The sequence below is a fragment of the Colletotrichum scovillei genome (genome assembly GCF_011075155.1).
Source record: "Colletotrichum scovillei strain TJNH1 chromosome Unknown Contig00007, whole genome shotgun sequence".
NCBI classification, from domain to species: domain Eukaryota; kingdom Fungi; phylum Ascomycota; class Sordariomycetes; order Glomerellales; family Glomerellaceae; genus Colletotrichum; species Colletotrichum scovillei.
This window is the reverse complement of record NW_023336265.1, coordinates 2,911,645-2,927,918: the sequence shown is the minus strand read 5'-3', so window position 1 is coordinate 2,927,918 and position 16,274 is coordinate 2,911,645. Positions and strand designations below refer to the sequence as shown.

At 50.5% G+C, this 16,274-nt stretch overlaps 5 protein-coding genes across 5 annotated transcripts; 3 read left to right on the top strand and 2 right to left on the bottom strand.

Moving 5' to 3' along the window:
- The first annotated feature begins 4,122 nt into the window (after positions 1 to 4,122).
- Positions 4,123 to 6,756, top strand: HER10_EVM0009912 (uncharacterized protein). The gene is made up of 5 exons (XM_035479383.1): positions 4,123 to 4,843; positions 4,909 to 4,931; positions 4,999 to 5,285; positions 5,335 to 5,414; positions 5,470 to 6,756. The coding sequence occupies exons 1-5, from the start codon at positions 4,721 to 4,723 to the stop codon at positions 6,658 to 6,660; spliced, it is 1,704 nt and encodes a 567-aa protein (XP_035331747.1). The 5' UTR covers positions 4,123 to 4,720; the 3' UTR covers positions 6,661 to 6,756.
- Positions 6,757 to 6,931: 175 nt separating this feature from the next.
- Positions 6,932 to 8,371, bottom strand: HER10_EVM0000794 (glucosyltransferase; the record flags this gene model as incomplete). The annotated part of the gene is made up of 2 exons (XM_035470562.1): positions 6,932 to 8,267; positions 8,325 to 8,371. The coding sequence occupies 2 exons, from the start codon at positions 8,369 to 8,371 to the stop codon at positions 6,932 to 6,934; spliced, it is 1,383 nt and encodes a 460-aa protein (XP_035331173.1).
- A 1,560-nt stretch (positions 8,372 to 9,931) lies between these two features.
- Positions 9,932 to 12,154, top strand: HER10_EVM0012258 (PhoD-like phosphatase; the record flags this gene model as incomplete). Its single annotated transcript, XM_035481656.1, has 6 exons — positions 9,932 to 10,385; positions 10,516 to 10,641; positions 10,712 to 10,883; positions 10,948 to 11,177; positions 11,247 to 11,399; positions 11,439 to 12,154. The coding sequence occupies 6 exons, from the start codon at positions 9,932 to 9,934 to the stop codon at positions 12,152 to 12,154; spliced, it is 1,851 nt and encodes a 616-aa protein (XP_035331912.1).
- Positions 12,155 to 12,751: 597 nt separating this feature from the next.
- Positions 12,752 to 13,573, bottom strand: HER10_EVM0006922 (uncharacterized protein; the record flags this gene model as incomplete). The annotated part of the gene is made up of 1 exon (XM_035476493.1): positions 12,752 to 13,573. One exon carries the CDS (start codon positions 13,571 to 13,573, stop codon positions 12,752 to 12,754), a length of 822 nt encoding a protein of 273 aa, XP_035331560.1.
- A 1,719-nt stretch (positions 13,574 to 15,292) lies between these two features.
- HER10_EVM0000973 (uncharacterized protein) lies at positions 15,293 to 16,192 on the top strand (the record flags this gene model as incomplete). Its single annotated transcript, XM_035470737.1, has 1 exon — positions 15,293 to 16,192. The coding sequence occupies one exon, from the start codon at positions 15,293 to 15,295 to the stop codon at positions 16,190 to 16,192; it is 900 nt and encodes a 299-aa protein (XP_035331183.1).
- Between the last annotated feature and the right edge of the window lie 82 nt (positions 16,193 to 16,274).

Below are 16,274 nucleotides of genomic sequence, written 5' to 3'. Positions count from 1 at the left end.
TTGCTATCCCTGAGATCAAGGACATCAAACCAGCCAACAGATATAATATGGATGAGACTGGCATCCTCGAGGGTCAGGGAGCTAATGGGTTAGTGCTGGGCATGGCTGAGACGACGTCTGTTCGCAAGAAACAACCTGGGTCGAGGCATGGGTCTCTATCATTGAGTGTATCTCAGCCTTGGGTAGGGCACTTCGTCCTCTTATCATTTTCAAGGGAAGACGGTCCAACAACAGTGGTTTCCATTACATCTGGTTCCATACGATGGGTGGGAGTTTACAGCAACAGATAATGGCTGGACTACAGACTTAACTGCCATTGAATGGTTAGAGAAGGTGTTTATCCCACAGACTATGCCCGAGGCTGAGGGCGAGGCTCGACTGTTGATTGTGGATGGGCATGGGAGTCATACGACGACAGACTTCATGTGGAATTGCTATATTAACAATATCCATTTACTGTTCTTACCACCACACTCCTCTCATGTCCTCCAGCCACTTGACCAGTCTGTCTTCAGCCCTGTTAAGTCAGCCTATCGGAAGGAGCTCGGTTACTTGTCTCAATGGAACGACTCTACCATTATAGGTAAAAGGAACTTCCTGGACTGTTACCAGAAGGCTCGACTTGCTGGTCTATCAGTCTCGAACATCAGAAGTGGTTGGAAGTGGACTGGTCTACACCCTGTAGCGATGGTTAAGCCCTGATGAACCCTATGGTATTACCTGAGCCTTCTGCAAGCCCACCACACCCAAACCAACCAGTCGGGGCAAAGCGATGCCATAATGGTCAACAAACTACCCCTGTTGAGCCATGGGATTCTGCTTCCTCTGCAGTGGTCTGGTCGACACCCAGGAAGCTGGCAGAGCTCAGCGGTCAACTGCACTTATACACCCAACTCGACAATGATACCAGCACTCAACGGCTGCTGTTCAGGAAGGTGAAAAAAGGCTTCACAGAGCAGGCCTGGCAACTGGCAGCTGCCCAGCAGCAGCTGGCTCACCTGAGGCCAAGTTACCAACGCTGCAGTTAGGAAGAGGAAGACTGTTCAGATCGATCCCAACACGAAGTTTGCGAACATCAGGGATATCCATCGGGCTCAAATCGAAGCGGGTGAAAAGGAGGTTATTACGGCTGAATCCAGCGACTCTGAATGCCCTAGTGAGGCTGGCAGTTGTATTGTAGTGGGTGTGGTTGAGGATCAATAGTTAATAGTAATGAGGAGGTTGGGTTGTGATCCCATCGTTTTTGTGGGTGCCAGAAACAGGGGGGTGCCAGGAAGTGGGGGGTTTGACTTAATTCTTGCCATCATACGTGTCAACCTACCGGCAATGCGTGAGAAGAGGGCAGTTCGATTTCCCAAACGCCCATTTGATCTACTTGAAATGGATGTCAAGGCCAATATGCCAGACGTGCAAGAGTTCGGTGCTAATGCTTACTCACTTCTGTCCTAAGCCGTTTCCTTGACGCAAGTAGGTTTCGATCAATCAATGTCGTTAACTTGGAAGGATTTTGACACTTTTCAAAGCCTTGCTTGGGTTCGGATTCCTTGACTCAAGGTACTCAAGGGTAGCTGAGTGGAATCTCTGAATCTCGCTACGACGCGGGCTTCTTAGTCCTACCTGTAATCATGTCTTCCCCCTTTCTTTGACCAACGCTCAAATACCTAGTTTGAAGTGTTAACAAGTAGTCAACCCCGATCTTATAGAAGTTTGATCACGGACTTCTTGCTGTTGACTCTTGGACAGCGCGTTGTTGAATCATTATCATTCGCACCCACAGACTGAGCTTGAAGTGAACCATAGTTGACTGTACAGGCTGTTGCGAATTTGGCATCAAATCTTGGCAATGATGACCATCTGGAGAATCGATTCTTCACGAACATTACAGCTTGCGAAACTTGAGATCTCTCACTGATAATCAGGCTTGAGAACCAACGCTGGAGGAACTGACACGGTAGAGGAACATGGTAAAAGACCAATGTTGGGGATATGACGAGTAGGGTTTGGGTCGATCCTTCTTTGGCATGCCTCCCGAAGTGAAAGAGACCGGGTCATGAATTGATACAAGCTGTGTATAGTAAAAAGGAATGATCAATGTGTGAGAATGAGGCAATCCAGAACAAGGTAGTTTGGCTACTACCTCGTGTCATGCACGGATTTATCGGTGTGATTCTCAGCCATCTTAGTTGTGTTCAAGGTTCTTCAAATTTGTTCGTTTCGGAAGGGCCGTCGGTCGAATACGAGACGATTTTATTGGTGTACTGATGGCTTGTAACCCAAGAATTGGAAGTAAATGGCCATCGCTTGGCTGCGTATGTGACCTGCTAGTAGACACCCAACTTCGCTTTTCGTAGCATGTGATCAAGAGACTCGGAAACTAGCTCTTTTCTCCCACGAAACCATGTCGTTCAAATTGGCAGTACCAGATAGTTGGTTGATCCAGAACACAACTAGAACGTGGGGTGTTGATTGCCAGACGAATCCAGAACATCAGCTTGCTGTGCACTAGCCACTGTCACAGCTGTCAGCCACGAGGAAGATAGTGGCGCTGGAAATGCCATCTCCGCAGCCGAAACCTTGCTGTGGCCGGCGGCGCGGCCGCCCTTCGGTACTTTGTTAGGGTGACCATGCTCAAATCTTCCCGACGGCTCGTAACGCAGCGCGCCACCCGACCCCAAGGTAAACAGATCTCTCTTTCAACATCACATGTACGATGGTGTCTGTTCCCGTCCAGTGGGATTTCATCGGAGAATATCAGAAAGTGCCAACAGAGTAACGACTCTACGCGATCCGGGACCTGGCGACATGCCAGTCCTGCGGTCGCATCTGCGGCTGAATGGAGTGAGAAATTCAGCATTCTGCGCCGGCGGCCACCATCTTATCATGGTTCGTTAGCGACATACGGGAATCAGCGCCTAAATATTTCACATTTAGCAACCAAGACCGGCACCTAGGGAGTGAGAGGCACCCTATTTGGGCTCGTCCAGGCTTTAGATAGATGTCTCGAGTGTCTAGGTATTGTACACTCTACCGTCGCGTCTGCCGTCTGGGAGAAATTGGGGGAGCTTGGGAGCGTCTGGAGATAAGTGGAAACGAGTTGGTGTGTTGATCGAACGGGGTGAAGATCCCCCAGCCGTGTGAAGCGAGTGGGGCCAAGGGTTCGCTTCTCCCAGTTCTTATCTCGCTCTTGATGCGGTAGGATATTCCAGCCATCGTCTTATCAGGGACCATCCGACCAAGAAGTACCGGTGGCTGCAGGGCAAAAGTTTGGTCTGGGAATGGTTCCGAGCCCCAGGTAATACCGAAGATATGGAATGCTAATTAGCACGCGAGCTGTTCAAAGCCCAGACAAGCGGACAATGATGGCATTTGTGAGGCAACGTCATGATTTATGATATGCAGATTGTTTGGTTTACGAGCATGTAATTGACCTTGACATCAATTCGGATCCAATGAAAGATCTGTTCTCTCCAGGTTGTCGCAGCGTGTTGACCTTGTGGTCTTGCGTCTCTGGTGTGAGACTACCACGTCAATTTGCGACTGACGAGGACAGAAGAGGAAATCCTGAAAGAATACGAGACAAGTGATGTGAAGAAATTTCTCTAGTTCATCATGTTGGTTGTCGGGTATCTTGAGGCTGCGTGAGGCGATCGATATCATGCCGCGAGTCGCACATTTTGGTGGTTGACTCGATGAGATCGAGTAATGGATAACATGCGGGGTTTGGGCGCCATCTATGATAAGCTACCCCTGTCAGAGGAGCTAACTTATCATACATAGCCGCACCGTCCCATGCCGGACAGGCATCATGGTGCGTCGTTGATGAGCGGGAGCCGTTCCTCGTCGCCGTACTAACGCGGTGCCACCTCCAACGCCCCTGATAAGAACATTTTCTCTTCTGGGAGGAGCCAATGAGAGCCGCGGAATGCGTCCAAAGGACCAGAGTTTTATGGTTTCCGGTGCCAGGGCTTCGTCCTCTTACTCGATCAGATTTGACGTCGTTGTCGACTTGGGAGCATTTCAATTTGCTGCAATCACGGCGAGACCGGCAGCACCCTTGTCTGAAAGCGGTTCGTAGCGTCGTCTTGTCTTGCGTTCTTGGGCTTGTCACCCCCCCCCCCCCCCGTCTGCATTCCGGTTCCCCAATCGTCTCCTCCTCTTTTGCCCAGCGCCAGCGGGATGGAACAGATGGAGGCGACGACCTTGAAGAGCTTGTCACGCTTGTCCCATGTGGGGGTTTGTCGCAGCGATTTCCGGGTCCATCAGTTGATAATCGCTGACACCAAGGTACCGCCGACTCGTTTTCGTGGAACTGGCGAGGTCTTTTATCAGCCTCTCCATATCCAGAGCGACACCGGCCCAGCATGTGAATAAATATCAGTCGACATCTCCTCCATCATCTCGGCCTCGCTTCTTTGTCTGAGAGAGATCAGCTGGAGTTTTCCCACCCTCAACCGAACAACCAGACTTGACTGCCTTGGTATCGCCACTTCTTTTGGGGTGTCATCCTGCAGATCACGACCCGTGTCACCCTGCAGCCCAGTCTTTCGGTTCCCCGTCTCGTCCTCACGTGCATATCGTCATCACAACCTGTGCCAGTCCGTGTACTGGTGTTTCGACAACTCGCCGAATCGAAATCATCCGAAAGTCAGCACGAAAGTCGCGGACTTCACCCCTCGACACGTCTTGCCAAAGTCCATTTCCGTCAGAAAGAGTCGCCAAAATGGACATGGATACTGCAACTACTACCGCTCGCCCGGAAAAGGCCCACGGCTCAAGACTGGGTTACTTGGCGGACAAGATCGCTGTCAAATCAGAGCCTGGGTTGACCAGCGCTCAGCTGATGGTAAGATTTGCCAGTCGAAAAATTGTTGAGCCATCCGAAACCGTTCTAACATTCTCAATTTACAGTTGACGAACCATGATCTCAAACCGTGAGTAATGCCACTGCAAAAAGCGCACGCGACACCTACAAGAGCATGGTGACTGACCTCGAGACAGAGTTGAGCCCGAGAGACGGCAATGGGGACCTTGGAACTTCGTCGCTTTCTGGGTCGCTGACTCCTTCAACGTCAACACATGGATGATTTCGTCCTCCATGATTGTAGGTGGTCTTTCTTGGTGGCAGTCTTGGCTCTGTGTCTGGATCGGCTACGCCATTGCTGGATGCTTCATCTGCATGACTGGTCGCATCGGTGCAGTGTACCACATTGGTTTCCCCGTTGTCAACAGATCATCTTTCGGAATCTGGGGAAGTTTGTGGCCCGTTTTCAACCGTGCCGCCATGGGTAAGCCTGTTGCTTCTTCCCAAAGTTGAACTTCACTGATCAATACCAGCTTGTGTTTGGTACGGTGTCCAGGCCTATATCGGCGGCCACTGCGTTTACCTGATGATCCGTTCCATCTGGAAGTCTTGGGTGAGTAGCAATGCCTCTAGAATGCCTAAGAAGCTTCAAATCTGATGCAAAACAGGACCGAGAGACGATTCCGAACACTTTCTCTGCATCTTCCGGCACTACCACCGCTGACTGGGTGTCTTTCTTCCTCTTCTGGGTGCTGTCGTTGCCCGCCATCTGGTTTCCCGTTCACAAGATCCGACACCTGTTCACGGTCAAGTCGTACATCGTCCCATGCGCTGGAATCGCCTTCATGATCTGGGCCATTGTCCGCGCTGGCGGCATCGGTCCCATCGTTCGTCAGCCCGCAAAGCTTCACGGCAGCGACTTGGCCTGGGAATTCGTCAAGGGCGTCATGTCGTCCATCGCCAACTTTGCAACCCTCATCGTCAACGATCCCGATTTCTCCCGTTTTTCCAAGAAGCCGAACGATGCTCTCTGGTCTCAGCTCTTCACGATTCCGATCGGCTTTGCATTTACCTCATTCATCGGCATTATGGTGTCTTCTTCCTCGGCAGTCATCTACGGTGAGGAGATTTGGGATCCCCTTAAGCTTCTCGAGAGATTCATCGACGACGGCGGTTCCGCTCAGCGATTCGGTGTGTTCGTCATCGCTTTTGCGTTTGCTCTGGCCCAACTCGGTACCAATATTGCTGCCAACTCCGTTTCCGCAGGTACCGATATGACAGCTCTGCTACCCCGGTACTTGAGCATCCGTCGCGGTGGATACATCTGCGCCGCTATCGGTCTGGCCATGTGCCCGTACACCCTTCTCACGGATTCCAACAAATTCACTACCTACCTTTCGGCATACAGCGTCTTCCTGAGCTCCATCGCAGGCGTCATGTGCTCTGACTACTACGTCGTCAGAAAGGGGTACCTCGAGATCAGAGAGCTGTACGATGCGCGCAAGACCGGCCCGTACTTCTTCACCTACGGCTTCCACTGGCGTGGGTATGCCGCCTACATTGCCGGAATCTTGCCCAATGTGGTCGGATTCGTCGGTGCGATTGGCGTTGATGTCCCTATCGGCGCGACATACATCTACAACCTCAACTTCTTCGCTGGATTCATCGTCTCTGGTGGCGTGTACTGGGGCCTGTGCAAGATCTCTCCTATCCCCGCCACCAGCGACAAGTGGATGGAAGTTGGAGAGGAAATTGATGATATCCGTGTCGCTTATGATGCTAGCAGTAGCCAGGACTACGATGAGGAGAGAGTTCTTGGCCCTTCCAAGGGCATTGATGATGGAGCTAAGCATGTTTGAAAAGGAGTAAAAGGTTTATGAAGGGGTCGGTGATTTGGATTTGGATGATACCATTGTTGTGCAAAAAGGGGTTGCAGATTTGCGGGTTTTCTTGAGCGTATGATTGAAGTAATGAACGATAAATGTTTCTACTGAACTACCTGGCAAAAGCTTCGTGATATGATTGAGACAAGCGAATCTTTCGCCCTTATAATACCCTAGGTACAGGCTATGAATCATTGCAGCAAAAGTACCGAAGCAGGTGCTCCCCAGCAACTCGCCATCTTATTGTTCAGCCCCTTTTCTTCAATACGACCCCTGCTGGAACAAGCTTAGACAACAAGGGCGGGAGTTCAACCTCTTCTGGTATCTCGAAGAGGCGCATAGAAGTGATTGCATCCCCGAAACGGGGCGACGCCGTGATTACAGCAACGGGTATCGCCAAGAAGAGACCTACGGCTGATGGGACAGCCCACGCCAGCTCAGCAGTCCCTCGAAGAGCAAGTAAAACTCCAAAACCGAGAAAAGTCTGCGGCCACAGAACACGGAAGCTGTCGCGCCAGCTGAGACCGAGCCGATCGCGGTTCTGCCCATCCCATGCGATGGACTTGCCCCTGAGTAGACCACCCAAGAATAGCGCAATAGCCAGAGCTGTAATCGGGGCGATGAAAGTCATCAGGAACAACTCCACAAATGTTGAGAGGATGCAGCGAAAACTGCCACCATAGCGCCTGGAAGATGTTGTAACAGCCTCGAAGACACCGGCAAGTTTGGGGAATATGCCGAAAGCAGCGAGAGCAAGGTGCGGAGTCCAGCCAAAGACGAGGCTCATTTGAACGACGCTAGGTTCTCCTATGACTTCCTTCGCGATCCATGCTAGTGTCATCAAGACGCAGCAAGCCTGGCCAATGTACGTGGTCAAGGTCTGGTATACCTGAAAGCGGCTGATTGGATGAATGCCAGGCTCGCTTAGCATGAACCAGTACTGCATAGTCCCTTGACACCAGCGTAATTCGCGACGAAGGAAGTCGAGAAAGGTAGGCGGATTGGTCTCGTAGCTTTCCGTCTCGATAGGCAGCACTCGGACCTCGTAGCCGCCTCGGCGCATGAACATTGCTTCCAGCAGATCATGACTAAGGATGTAACCGCCCAGCGGCGGCTCTCCAGGGAGCTTCGGCAGCATGCAATGCTTGTGGAAGGAATCAGTACGGATGATGGCGTTGTGACCCCAATACAGCGCGCAGTCGTGAGCCCACCAGCTGAAGCCCATGTTGTATGTTCGCACCCCATGACGCAGGCCGAACTGGAAGAGCCGCGTAAACGCGCTGACCGCAGGCATACCGATGACTATGGTCTGCAATAAGCCGATGAGGGGGTTCTCTTCCATGCTAGAAACCAGCCGGACGAGTATGTCGCCGCTCATAGCGCTGTCGGAGTCAAGAGTGACGAAGAAGTCGTCTCCTTTGGAGTGGTTGTCGAGGTAATCCCTGAGATTGCCAGCCTTGTACCCGGTGTTTCTACCACGGCGTCGATAGAACAGAGGCTCAGCCATACCCTCGCTCAGAGATACGGCATGCTGAGCAAATACCCCCGCTTCCGATCGCGCTACGTCAACGTGGTCGGTGTCGCTAAGTAGCACAAAGCGAAAGTGCTTGAGACAATTAGTTTGCCGAAGGCTCTCATACATGGCGTAGAGGCGGTCGAGCACTGGACCTGGATCTTCGTTACGCATAAAAATCGTGAGCGCTGTCGTAGACCTAAGATTCGACAGAGGTCCTCGAGGTCGAAAATATGGGTAGACGGATCGCTCTGCGTTGCCGAACAGGATGATACACAAGCCAATTGCAGAGTTCCAGAAGCTGACGATAGGCCAGGGAATGCAGATAATTCCGCAAAGCACAATGACTATGTCTAGCAGAGTTTGCTTGCTTCGCACGAATACGATGAAGTTGATCCAAAGGAACGGGAGGATTGTGATGCTGTTAAGGGCTGTAACCAACAAGCGGCGCTGGGAGACTGACATCCAAGCATCGCGATTCGAGGCCACGACACACATCTTGCGTTTGAGGTATAATGAGTCGATCCGATGTTCGTGACCTAATGCCGTATCGGTAGCTATGAAAACTATTGCAAGTCTCAGCTGGGTCCAATATGGAAACTGGGAAATCAAAATCCTCAGTTCGAAGGCCCGTAGGAGTCGAGAATGGATTCACGGGGATTTATGGAAGTACAGAACTCCGACTGCCGGTTATCTTGTCTTACAAGTCTCGAATCGGAAAGGCCAAATTCTCCACCTAGATAGCTTCCGTGGCAAACGAGGAAATGGGAGACGGAAAGTAGCTGTCTGACCCTTTCCGACTGGGGGCTCGGCGCCGCCGCGAGCGAGAACAGCGCCTCCCGGCAAGACTTCTGACCAAGTGAGGTATCTAGGCCTGGGACTTCGGATTACCGGAGTCCAGCATAGATTGTCAACCAGTACTATTTGCGCTCAAACTCATCTACTTTGTGGATACCAATCAACTTCTACATGTATCAATGGATACTCGGTCATCTCGGGACGCTGCTTGTAAGAAGTCACTACGATCCAACATACCTAGGTGAACGGAATCAACGAGCTCCTAACGCCGCGTATCCAAGGGTGAATGTCTAAGCTCACATCAACTTGGAGAATCCTGTAGTATTCTGAGCATATGAGCAGTCACAGGAATAAACAAATCGTCAACGACCCGAGGTCATATTTCCTTCACGACGGAGTGGTACAGCACAGAGTACAGTATACCCCATTTGAAGACTAAGGTCAGGCTGGAGCTGTCGAGCCGTACAGTTAAGCTTTTTTCAGTGTAACCCACCTGAAGCTTGAAATGAAGATGACAATCTCTTGTGCACTACTAATTACCTCTACCCGGTATTTTGGCACCTGTCATCTCGCACTAAGTCAAGTCCGCCAATCACTTGCTGATTCGCTTTACAACCCTAGGAGCACCGTTCGGCATCACGAAGAGCCCGACTTCGCCGCTTGGATACTGAGTATTAAGGTTCCCAATTTACAATTGACTTTCGGCTACCTAGCTATCTACTGGCTGTGCTCCCCCACCCTTCCGGTGGGATACCGAAACAACGCTTGAATACGTGCACGACTGACTTATAAGATTAGTTTCAGTTCTTGCTATGAGGAGGAGATGAGCAAGTGAGCTAGTGGCAATTGGCCTTTTCGTACTACAGGAAATTATTATTCCAAAGAGTTCTTCATCCTTGGCTTGATTGCTAAGTAGTCACTCGTTTTATTGTTGAGATGCACTTTCTGAAGTCTCTTTGCACAGCCAGCTTAGCTGCCGTAGCTACCTCTACATATGCGGGCAACCTTAATTATGGCTCTCCCTCACTCCACCACCCATTCCTCGGTATCTCTATTCGCAAAGTAGCAAGTAGATCTGATGGTAGTTCGCCATGGACACCGGAGCAGCTGAATTTCACACACGGCGTAGCATCCGGTGACCCGTATGACGACAGCGTTATCCTCTGGACTCGTGTTGCACCAACCATGGATAATGACCGCAGCAACGTGACTGTTGAGGGCACCGCTCCAATGTACGCTCACAACAACGACGTCTTCGTCAAGGCAAGCAAGTCGCCAATCTGCGTTGACTGGAAGATCGGGAGGTCTGCATCAATGGATGGGCAACCGATTAAGTCAGGGACGGCTTATACGAGCTCGGATGTTGACTTCACCGTCAAGGTGAGTGGACGTGTATATGCAAACGCCCGAGGCTTAACTCACTTACTCTACCACAGGTCGAAGCAAAGGCTCTCAAGCCATTCACGATTTATTGTTGGTTTAGCAAGCTAAGCTGAAAGACGTGATCTAATGCAAAGCAGATTACCAGTTTAATGTCTGCAATTCCGACGTCAAGTCCCCTGTCGGCAGAACTCGAACCCTGCCGGAGTCAGGTACCAAAGTGAGACGGGCAATCAAGCTAGCTGTCTATAGCTGTGCCAACTACCGTGAGCTATTCGCTGAACTACATGTTAAAATAGTGTAGTTATGTTATTCAAGCTAATGTGTTTGCATCAGCATTCGGATTCTTCAATGCCTACGGGAATCCCGAGCGGAAAGACTCCGTGGACTATATCGTCCACCTCGGCGATTATATTTACGAGTATGGGAACGGCGAGTATCCCGTCGGCGGCTTAGGATGGGGAGACTCTATCGGTCGTGTCCCCGAGCCCAATCGCTCATGTCACACGTGCGTTAAATCTTATTAACGCCTATCTATTGAACGATTCATGACTGATTCAAGTCACACTTAGTCTCTACGATTACCGACGACGCCTTGCCCAGTACCGCAGCGACCTTGACCTTCGCGCTAGCCATCAAAGGTTCCCCTGGATAACTGTCTGGGATGACCACGAGGTGATGGACAACCCTTACCGAGACGGCTCCGCAGCAATGAACAACACCGAACAGTCATTTATCAAAGACGACGGCATATCTGTGGAAGCGCGCAAGATGAATGCTGTGCGCGCATACTTCGAATGGAGTGAGTCCTATTTGCCCAACGACAAAAAATCTCCCAGTTGTCCACGCTAACATTGCCTGCTCCCAAAAGTGCCCCTCCGTCAGGTTGATATGGACGACAACCTGCGCATCTGGCGTAGCTTCCAGTTCGGCGACCTCTTCAATCTCATCATGCTTGACACCCGCAACTATGATCGCTCTATCACCGACCTATACTGGAACACAGGCTACGTTCACACCATTAGTGATGATACCAGCCGCTCGCTGATGGGCTCTCGCCAAGAAAACTGGTTCTACCGTCAGCTCATAGAGTCAGCCTCGACAACACGATGGCGTGTCGTTGGTAACCAGGTAGTCTTCAGCAAGATGAACCAGAGCATCTCCAATGGACCCAAGAACCCGTTCAACTACGACCAGTGGGACGGTTATGCTGCTAACCGAAACCGGACGCTCAAGACTCTCTATGATAACAACATCGACAACACAGTGTTTTTGGCCGGCGATAGTCATGCGTCGTGGGTCAGTGACCTTGTCTGGCTTGGCGAAAAGGACTACAATTCGGAAACTGGGGCCGGTTCCATCGGGGTTGAGTTCGCCGGCACAGCCGTCACCTCGCCTTCATCGGCGGGTCAGAACATCACCCAAGAGAAAGCTCTTAACAGAAGCGCTTGGATGACAGCTGCGAACCCAGAGCTGCAATGGCAGGAGTATTACTACCGCGGCTACTTTGAGATGACCATCGACTACGATGCAGTCAACGCTACCTTCTTTGGGTTGCCCACTTACGCCACGAGGAATGGACTCGAGATCGCGCTGGCAAATTTCACGGTCCTTTCTGGGGAGAACAAGCTACGGCGCCCTGTTGGTGGAGGCAGCGTGGAGTTTGGGAACTTGAAAGGCGGCGTCACGAAGCAGACTAATTTGACCAACGACACCAACACTGGAGAATGGTCTGTGTTTGAGAGTTCGAAGCTGGGCTGGGAAGACCAATCTCACTAGACATCCATTAGCTCACGCAAGAGCGGAGTGGTGCTCAGCGCAGGTCCATGTGGCCAGTCCGAAAAGCTGCAGATGTAGTGATATGTGAGCTAGAGGACCCAATATCAATACTGCAGACGACGTTGACAGTACTTTCCGAGCAGGCGTTCATGTTGCGGCCGATAATACTACGTCTGCGAGCCCTACCTACGTGAAACAAGGTGGCATTGAGATATCTTTTTGAAAGCCCCTACCTACACCTACGGAACAGATTATGATCTCTGATGGTATCTAGTGTTGAGAAAATTTCCCGTGGTACAAAAAGATACATGTCAAATTGCTCACTGTCGCATTTACTTATATATTTGAATCAATAGTGTATGTGCTAATGAAAGCTTCAAGGTCCAGCTGTGGCCTTGGCTAAGTTGAGTGGTATTGATGTGGCGGAGAATTTTCACTGATTTATTGCATTTTGTGGTAGGGATGATCTCTATGGTCATCGTCTGAACCCATGATTTCTATATTCTTCTTCATAACAGAACGTGCATGTACCACATCCCAATGATGATTGACACAATCTGACATATTGAGCGGTTGCATAACCAAGCTAATGGAGTTTCATGGCCCAGCAGCCGCCTCCAATGGTCTTTGATCCAGCTTTATAGATTGAAGAAAGTTCCCCAAAGTCTTCTCGATACTGTCGCGCTCAAAATCGAACCTGTAACGGTCCACATTCTCAGGCGCATAATTGACCGCGTGCACACCGTCTTGCAGTGCCAGCCACGCAGCCAGCAGTGCGCCTTCCATCTTCCAAACATTTTCTTTCTCGGCAGTTTGGAACAGTGGATTATCGTAACCCTGATCAAGCCCCTGGGCTATGAAAGCTTCGGTATACTGCTTCCACCAATCCGTATAAGCGTTAAACCACGCTTCGGGATATCTCTCTTTCAGGTCGTCGTCGTCGATATTGTCGCCGCCTTCGGGGTTCGCGGGCCACCCATAGGTGTACCACATGAAATTGGTTCCGTAGTCTGGCCAAATGGAGTATTTGTATCCTGGCAGGGAAGATCCGTGTTCCTCCTGGGGTTCTGGCCGTTCGTTCAATTGAGATTCAGATTCTAGTTGATCTTCCGACTCCGAGGGTCCCTCTTTGTGTATTTGGAGTAAAGGCGTATCTGTTGGCGGCTCATGGACGGAATTTTCCTCCTCTACCTTAGATAGGGGCTCGGAGAGGGCCTGAGTGACTGGAAGTTGGGACTCGGCCAGTGCCGTAGGGGTGTCAGACAGCGGGTCTTTGTCCTCCGCCAAGCGAACTTGAAGAGAGTCGCCTGACAGTTTTAGAGTAAGGCCATAAGGGGTAGTGATAGAAAAGTGAACATCAAAATTAGAGTGTTCGGTAAGTGCTAATAACGCCTTAATGGATGCGATAGAAGGAGCCATTGAAAGGTGAAAAGTGAAAGGTGCGGATTTGATGAATTTCTGAAAACAAAGGGTTGCGGATCGTCTGAGCAACAAACTGGCTGAGGGATACTGGCCGTATTAGTATCTAGGAAATCGGGGCCGAGGCCGTGGCTGTGTCGGCGCGAACAGTCAGAGGTGGTATTATTCAACTTTTTCCATTTACCGGGGGTAAAAGACTCGAGGCCAGAACGAGAGACCCAACCACCTGCGGAGGCCGCTTCACCTTTGGGAATTTTCCAAGCGCTTAAAGGTAGATTTCAGGGCAGTCCAACCCCCTGCCCAACCTATGGATTGAAGAAGGGACTTCCAAGTCCGGCCTGCAACATATGGTTGGAAGCGACGACAAGATTGGTTCGTGGGAAGGCAAGGGCATCCCTAGGGAGCTTCAACAAGAGAAAATACCCATGTTTGTTGAGGCGGCGACTACGGCAGGTAGACGCATCACCACCCAGGGCTCAAGGAGCCAGCTATGTCAAAGGCGAAAACCTCCCACCTGGGAAGGTTCTTCAACAGAGACAAGTGAGACGGTTCATGGAATTTCGATTGAGCAAACGAGACTCTCGAAGGCACAATGGATGTGCCAAGGCGTTACCGGCAGGCTTTTATGTATCTAGTGCCTTACACCATAGTACCTACCGTAGGTATCACTGATACACTGTTGAGCAGTAGATTAGAAGAGCAAGAAATCTTGTGCTTCAGCGGTCCCATCCGCGTATCCTGTCACCGTCCGACCATCTACTACCTCTCATTCTCCTGCCAGTCTTTGTACCTAAGATCACGTCTGACTACGTCGAACCTCAAGTGCTTTATGTTGAAGATCACGTCTGACACTGACGACTTTACTTCATAGACCGGGTCATCCCATCAACGGCTAGACGGCGTACGCAAACATACAGTCCGACCATGTTTTCCTTGGATCCGCCTATGAATAACTCCGGAGTAAAGTTATATTCCTGGAAAAATAGTAGAGGCGGATGCTGATGCTAAACAGACCTAGAGAAAGGCTGAAGACGGTGCACTGATGCTATCTAGCAGTTGGCGGGATAGTACCTGTAAACAGCATGAACTACCTAGTATAAGTATGGAAGAGGTATCGGTCCCTTTGCCTTTGCATGTCCAAGTGTGCAAGACACGGTGAGCTTTGTCTACGGCGTAATACCTATTCCCTGTAAGTGCTGGCGTCTTTCGATACAGGTAGGTTTGTAGACCAATTGGAAGGGCCTGTTGTGAGCAATGCTCTGCTAGTTCCTCGTCAGTTGGTGCTTATGGTTTCAGGCATTTCATCGCACGTAGGCGCTGGGAGCGGACCCGAAAACCCATGGCCCCTGTATTCTGCCCTAAGCGCTCGGAAATTCCTCAAAATGGGATGCGCCCACTCCAGTTGTTTTGAGATCTCAATTGTTGTTGTTCTGGTCTGTTGTTTAGATCTGTTGGTTAGGCCTTCTGGCCGTCACCCCTGTAAGTGGAAAAGTGTCATAATAAGCATGGATGACAATGCTACCTGCTTTACCTACCTCTGTCACCTGTGGGCTCTGACTGCTGCAAGGCGCTTTTAGCACAGCCACGGGCGGCCTCATTTCCCTATTTTCACGATACTACATGTAATATGTGAATTATCTCTCGACCAGATCAGTCATTTGCTGAAGCTAATCAACATCTCATTTCTTCAGAACTCCATCAAGTCATCAATACTTTACAATGTCTCCTCCATTTAAATCCATCAAAGCACTACTGGCACTCGCCGAAAATTCCAATTTAGAAATTCACTTTTCCATTTCCACCCCCTACGGCCTTGTTGTTGAGCTCTCAGGCGACTCTCTCGAAGTTCGCCTGAAGGAGGAGGACATGAAGTTACTCCCTGCCAACACGGCAGCGCAAGTAAAGCCAGAGGAACCATCGGCCATCCAATCTACGTCCGCACCCCTATCCCAGACAGAGGATCAGGAGTCGGTCAACGAGCCACGAACAGTACATGTCGAGCCACAGGTCCCAGTCACCCAGGTCGGAGACGAGCCTCTGTCTCCAATGGAGCAGCAAAATTCAACCGAGCAGTCAAGGACAGAATCGACATCGGTGCAGGCTCATAAAGAGAATCCCTTGAAGCCAGGCGACCAATCAGAAGCTCTACCAGAGTACGGGCCTTCTTTACCAGGATATAAATACTGCATTTGGGAGGACTTTGGGACAAATTTCCTGTGGTACGTCTGGAACTGGCCCGCGAATCCCGAATTCTGCGGCGAGCCTGTCGAAGACGACGACCTCTTAGAGAGATATCCCAAGACATGGTACAAGGCCTATGACAATTGGGTCGATCGATACACGGAGGCTTTCAGAGCCCACATAGAAATGAACGCCAATAATCCAGTATTCAACACTGCCAAGGAGTTGAACCTCTGGGAATTTGAGGGCACGCTTTTGGCTGCGGGGCTAGCTCTACAAGATGGCGTTTATGGGGTGGGTTACGGAACAGAAAAGAATGACGACTCGTATGCTCATGAATTCGAGTTCGAACGCGATGGCTCCGAGAGTATCGGGAAGACTTTGGAACGATACATCCAAAGAAGGATATTGGATCAGAACCTGGATATTGGGGTATGATGCGTCGAATGAACCATGATTTACCTTACACCAAGGCAGTCCCAGAATCCAGTAGTCCAGAAACATGTAGAATAGTTACAGC

Bases quoted from the DNA above. Each gene is read 5' to 3' on its own strand.
- HER10_EVM0009912 (XM_035479383.1), top strand. From the start codon at position 4,721: ATGGACATGGATACTGCAACTACTACCGCTCGCCCGGAAAAGGCCCAC. The intron at 4,844-4,908 runs GTAAGATTTGCC...CTCAATTTACAG, and splicing joins TGACCAGCGCTCAGCTGATG to TTGACGAACCATGATCTCAA. The intron at 4,932-4,998 runs GTGAGTAATGCC...ACCTCGAGACAG, and splicing joins ACGAACCATGATCTCAAACC to AGTTGAGCCCGAGAGACGGC.